Here is a 6,000-nt window from a genome sequence, read left to right as displayed (position 1 = left end):
GAAGGGAAGGAAAGTCGCAGATTTGGGCAGGGCTGTGACAGGAACAAAGGAAATATTGGCGAGGGGAGGTGCAGCGGGGTGAGGGTAGCCCAGCTGGGAGCAGCAGCAGGAAGCAGCCCGTGTGTGTGGGGGGGGGGGGGGGGGAGAGGGAGAGGGATGCTCTGGGGGAGACGCGAGCAGTAGGAGGCAGCCTTGTCCTTGCCCAGAGCTGCTCGGTGCGTGTGTTGTGCACGGGGTGATGTCAGTGGCAGCTGGGCTTGTGCAGTCAGTACTTCCTGTATCAGGCAGGCTCGGTTAGCGGCAGGCTCCTGGGCTCCTCCTGACCCCAGCGAGCAGCTGGATTGTCAATTTCAGGTCCCCCAGGCACGGCTGCGTTGAGCTCTCCGCCGCCCCCCCCCCCCCGGCCCGCAACTCCTGAAGCTGGCGGACACCCCCAGACAGCGGAGCTGCATGTGCCCGCGCCGCGCCGAGGGAGAATGGCAGTCCTCAAACTCACCGACCAGGTAGGAGCCCGCAAGGCGCCCGGGCAGCCGTGCGGGAGGCTCGGCAAAGCCCCGCGCGGAAGGGAGCCGCGCGGCGGCTGGCGAGGAGCGGAGCAGGTAGCGGCTGCGGCAGCTCCAGCTCGGAGGGGTTTGCTGTTGTGCAGCTCAGCCAAGTGAAGCCGCGTCTTGCAGTGCTCCGCCTGCGCAAATCCCGCCCGTTTGCGGAGCACAAAAACCCTCCCCGCGCTCTGGCCGCTCTTCGATCCCCGGTACTGCGCCCTGCAGCGAGCGCCATTCGGGCGTGTGTCTGTCTCGTCTCCGGGCGACGCGCTCAGAGAAGCGGGAGGAGGGCTAATAAGGCTATTTTGCCTGAGGCTAATAATGTACTGCGTTACTAGTCAGTCAAGTTTTGCATTGTGTGGGGAAAACAGGCAAATGTCAAAATGCCAGAAAGAAAGGCGCTGTTTGTCTTTCAGATGAATCGATTAGGGGATTTGTCACTGAACCAGCCATCTAGAATAGCTCAGTTATTTTGCATCCTTCTGGTGTTTGTTGGTTTGGCATTCCATTCTGCCGCAGCCTAGACCTGTTTCTGTTTAAACCAGTGAAGTATTGTGGCTCAAGGTAGATTTTCAGTGTCACTCAGAGACAAGAGGCAGATGAGAAATGTTAGACAGAACATTTACTTTAATGAACTAGTTGCATTTTCTCCTCAGTCCAGCGTTGGAATTAATTAATTAATCATTGAGTTGCTTAAGTTAATGTTTTAATTTGCCTCTTCCTCCCGATGAATATTAACACTTTGCAACTGCGTGCATGGTTGCTATTTGGCTGTTCAAACACTGTCAGATTCCTAGTTGCTTTTTAAACAAAGCTATTTAACTATACAACTCTTCATGTAGGTTTCTTTTAAAAGGTTATTTCACATAAAAAACATAACAAGGGAATTTTTTTAACCATTTAGGTTGTTTGTTTAACCAATGATCGTCCTATTTTTGCATTCCTTGTTGTGCACCTAAAACTCCCATTGAAGTCAACTGCTATGCAGGATCAGATTTTAAAGAGCCACAATTTTGTAATGGGCTCCAAGTGCATGCCCATGTGAATCCCCATTGAAGACAATGGGATTCTGCCTGTGTTTTTTCTGCTGGGAGCAGCTTACAGAATTGGGGCCTATATGTGTAACTTAAGTGAACCTAGTATTCTGTATAGGAAAAATGTTTGACATTCATTCACTTTTGAACATTTTACCCATTGATGAGTTAGAGTTGATATACTATCCAACTTTCAAGTCAAATATGTAGTTTTACAATTCTCAGAGCTGAGGGGTAGGATAAAAATGGATGTTGGCTATTTGTGTAAGGTGTCTAAGGTGTATTAACCTTCTTTTGAGAATTCAGTGCTATTTATTACCATGATACATAGTAATTATTTTTCTACTAGGCCTTCGTGTTTAAAGAGTGCATTTTTGGTTTTGTTGCCATAACTGTTTGCATGCTATTAGAAAATGGCAATATTCAACTCTCAGCTTATGTTAAAATGTTAAATTTAATAATAGAGCAGCTATAATTTGTATTAAATCACTTCTTACCATTAAAAGAAGTTTAAAAGAATTTTAAAATACTTAGTAAAGTGATAGTATGGTTTCCACAGCCTAATTTATCAACATATTGTACCATCTGTTACACATTTGCTTGTCTTAATCAGCTATTTTTAGTTTAACTTGGTCTGCCTATAATCAGCAGTGTGGGTGTCCTTCGAGTCCAAAACTTTCCTGTTACTTTTAAAATGATCATCAGCAGTTATGGGTCCTTATTCAAACAACTCCCTTTCCCCTCTCTCACACACACACACACACACACACACGCGCATTCTCTCTCATTTTATTTATGTATTTCCAAAGAAACCTTCCACTACAAAATCCTCTACCTGGCATTTGCCTTATAATTAACACCAAATTTTTAAAGGAAAAAATGAGCTACTCTTAAAATAAAATAAACATTGAAAAGCGACTGTATGAATTATAGTAGTCTAAATGCATTTCCATAATTTAACCAAAGACAGTGTTTATAGTTCTGTCTCCTGGCATGTCCCTTGTTACACTCATGTCTTCGGATGTGGTGCTTATAGCAAATGAAGAAAATGTTTCACACCATGAGACTTTATTCTGCCCTGTAGTGCATAGAACAAGTCTCATAAATCGGAAGATTCAGGTGAGATCTGTAAATTGAAAGTCTAGGCTGCAGCATAATATTAAAGGCATTTGCACTATAGCTGGTAAAGGAAGTGTAGCATTTCAGTGCTTTACGTCTAAGTCTGAAATCGTGTTTCATGAGGTCCTTGGAATTAAAGCGCTAAAGGTTTTTAAACCATTGCTAAACCTCGTCAACAAGGATCTTGCTTCATCACTGGTAGTAGAGTGTAAAACTGGTTTGAGCTACGTGGGTTGCATCTTGTGAAGTCTGTATTGCAACAAAGGGTGCTTGGCGGGGGAAGGGGGGGGAGTCTGGACTTTTTTTTAAGATTAGTTATTTCTCCTCTTCCCCTCCCACACCTCTAACAATCTCCAAACCTGGTAGATTGATTTATCAGAACTGGCATGGTGACTTTGCAGTATTCCTTTGCATGGCAGCACACTCTAAATACTCTCTGCTTGCCAGTGTGATGGGTCATGCTTCAGGGCATGGTATGACAACGCTTCTTATTTTGGGGGATGTCCTTCTGCTGTCCATAGACATACCCATACTCTTCCTGCTGGACTGCTCTGTGACATTTGGTATGGTTGATTACCAGATGTTCCTGTCTCACTTATATGAGGATACAGGAGTGAATAGAAGTGTTTCAAAATGGTTCAGGGCCTTTTCTTTTTTCTTTCTTTTTTTTTTTTTAAATAAAGATTGAGCCCAGAAAGTTGTTATGAGATACTAGTTCTCCATTTCTACAGCCCTTGCCTTTAGATTCCCACCAAGGCTCATCCTCTTCCCCATGTTGTTCAGTATCTATAACAAAGCCAGTGGGAGGCCTTGCACGACAACATAGGCTGAAGTGCCAGTAGTGTGCAGAGGATGCCAGGCGCTACATCCTCCTTCACATCAAATATTAAGCAGCACTGTCTCTCAGCTTTTTCCATGCCTACCTGAAATCAGTACCTGGGTGAAGAACAGCTGGCTAAAGCTGAACCCTGGTAAGACTGAGGTGATGTTGGTAGGAAGAATGATGCACTTTGAGGCACTTACATGTGTATAACATCCTCCACTGACTACAGTATGTGTCTTCAGATTTAGTTGGTCCACAGGCTACATTGCTCTGGGTGTCCAGACAGCCATGGCAGCAGAACACACCAGCTTTCATCTGTGGCTAGCCAGAAGACTGCATATTGTCCGCTCAGATGCAGAAGTGGCACGGTGACTCCTGCATTTGTGATCTCCAGTGTTTATTATGACAACTTATTGTATTTTTTAATAATGAAGCCCCACACCCTGTAGCAGCAGCAACGGGTACAAAATGCAGCAGCTTGTCTGTTTAGCAACACAGGTCACCACAGTCACATCACCCCAGCTCTTTGTGCTGCATACAGAATCTGGATCAGGTTCTCTATGGGATTGGTTCTGTCTGCCTGAGAGATCTCTTCTCCCTCCATAAGTGTAATTTCCCATAACAACTGCCTTCCACCAGAACAATGAAACTATGGATCAATAGAGTCCAACAAGGCGGTCTACCTCCAGCGCTGTAAAAGTTCGATGATACTTAGTAGCAAGAGCCGAAAGAAGCCACATGCTGGTATGAGGAGTAAAGATAAGTCTTATTTCCGTGACTTAGGTTTTCCTCATTTTTTTTCACATTTGCACCCACTCGCTCTTGTCCTCTCTCACACACATAGGCAACCAAGCAAACAAAGCAGGCAAACAAAGATAATCATAAATGAATTAATCTATTTTTCATACAGGGTCAGAAAAAATGAAGAGATTGTTCTTGTTTCTATTTTAAGACACTTGAGAAGTGCTAGGATACTGTGGTGGTGGAACAATAAAGTAGGTCTACTTTATAAGTGGTCCTGGTTGTATTCACATATTTATTTGGTAATAGAGCTTAGTTTAAGACTATATCCTTTCTGTTTCTGGTCAAGCAAGTTACATGAGCTCATTTCTGAGTGATGGCAATTGCTAGCTAATCAACTGGACCACATGGTAGCTTTTTAATCATTTAACCAAAGGAAGTATTTTCAACCCCCATTCACTTGTGGAAGTGAATCTATCAATCTTCCTTCTGTTCCTGGCCCCCCTTTTCCAAAAATTGTATATGACTGATTGAAGTAGTAAGCTTAAAAAAATGAACAAACCCTAAATTGTGATTAGACACTTAAGGTTTCAACTTTGCTGACATCTTTGTATGTAGCAGTATTGAGTGACAGTGATACTTAAGCCTTCCACATCCGTTCCAGATAATCCACTTCTCGTATATGCAGTTTCTTGCATCCCCTACGGTGCGTGCCAATTACAACAGGCAGGGTAAGTTTAAGTGCTTTTAGACCTACAGATGAAAAGTGATATTTCAGTACAAAGTGGCATTGCTATTTATTATCTTTCTTCTCCCCGTGCACTTTAAGGTCTGACCATTTAGTTTAGTGTTTTATTTTCAATGTGGGTGTGGCTGTATGTAACAAGAGCTTATGCATATGAACTAGAGTTCAGCATGAATGAAAAACTAATGTTTTGACAACTGGGTTGTCCTAGACATTCAAACATGGGCTCTGTTCTCCCAACTCAAATCAGGGCATGTGTGTGTGTAGGGGGAAAGGGCAAGAAAAAGGGGGTTCAGTACTTCTATGATGTAAGGACTGAGGATGTCCAATCATGCGCATGATGGTATTGGTGTATTTTGATTTTTCCACTTCCTCCAGGTTTCTGAGATACCATTTTCTCCCGTGTGCCATAACCATCAGAAAAGGAATACATTAATGAGCTGGCTCTCTCCTGTGAGCTGCTCTTTAACCAGGTTGTTTGGACTATGCTATCATTTCCTGAAGATGTAGTTTTATCTGCCTGCATCACCTACTTGAAAGGGGGTTCTAAAGAGGATGGAGCTCAGCTGTTCTCAGTGGTGGCAGATGACAGAACAAGGAGCAATGGTCTCAAGTTGCAGTGGGGGAAGGTCTAGGTTGGATATTAGGAAAAACTATTTCACTAGGAAGGTGGTGAAGCACTGGAATGGGTTACCTGGGGAGGTGGTGGAATCTCCATCCTTAGAGGTTTTTAAGGCCTGGCTTGACAAAGCCCTGTCTGGGATGATTTAGTTGGGGTTGGTCCTACTTTGAGCAGGGGGGTTGGACTAGATGACCTCCTTCCAACCCTAATCTTCTATGATTCTATGACTCTCTGATGATTCTATGTTCTTTGGTGTTCTGAGTAGCGAAAGATCAGAGATCTCTTCCAGACCCAAGTCTCCCAAAGTGCAGTCCAGTGGGCTGTAGGCAGTCTCTTATTAATTACTCCCAGTCACACTTAACAAGTCTGTTTCT

General features: G+C 43.9%; 1 protein-coding gene across 9 annotated transcripts in view; it reads left to right on the top strand.

Moving 5' to 3' along the window:
• The first annotated feature begins 277 nt into the window (after positions 1 to 277).
• The window catches only part of ANKRD44 (ankyrin repeat domain 44), a 203,032-nt gene continuing 197,309 nt past the window's right edge, over positions 278 to 6,000 (top strand). For 2 of the 9 annotated variants that reach the window (XM_074967820.1, XM_074967819.1), the window contains exon 1: positions 285 to 503. In XM_074967820.1, coding sequence (XP_074823921.1) covers positions 477 to 503 — 27 coding nt within the window. In that variant the 5' untranslated portion in view covers positions 285 to 476. Of the gene's footprint in view, positions 504 to 6,000 lie in introns of all 9 variants that reach the window. The other 7 variants (XM_074967814.1, XM_074967811.1, XM_074967816.1 and 4 more) reach the window with 7 other exon arrangements.

This window comes from Natator depressus, chromosome 11, assembly GCF_965152275.1.
Source record: "Natator depressus isolate rNatDep1 chromosome 11, rNatDep2.hap1, whole genome shotgun sequence".
Taxonomy (NCBI): Eukaryota; Metazoa; Chordata; order Testudines; family Cheloniidae; genus Natator; species Natator depressus.
The sequence above is the reverse complement of the archived record's forward strand: the minus strand, read 5'-3'. Positions and strand labels throughout refer to the sequence as shown.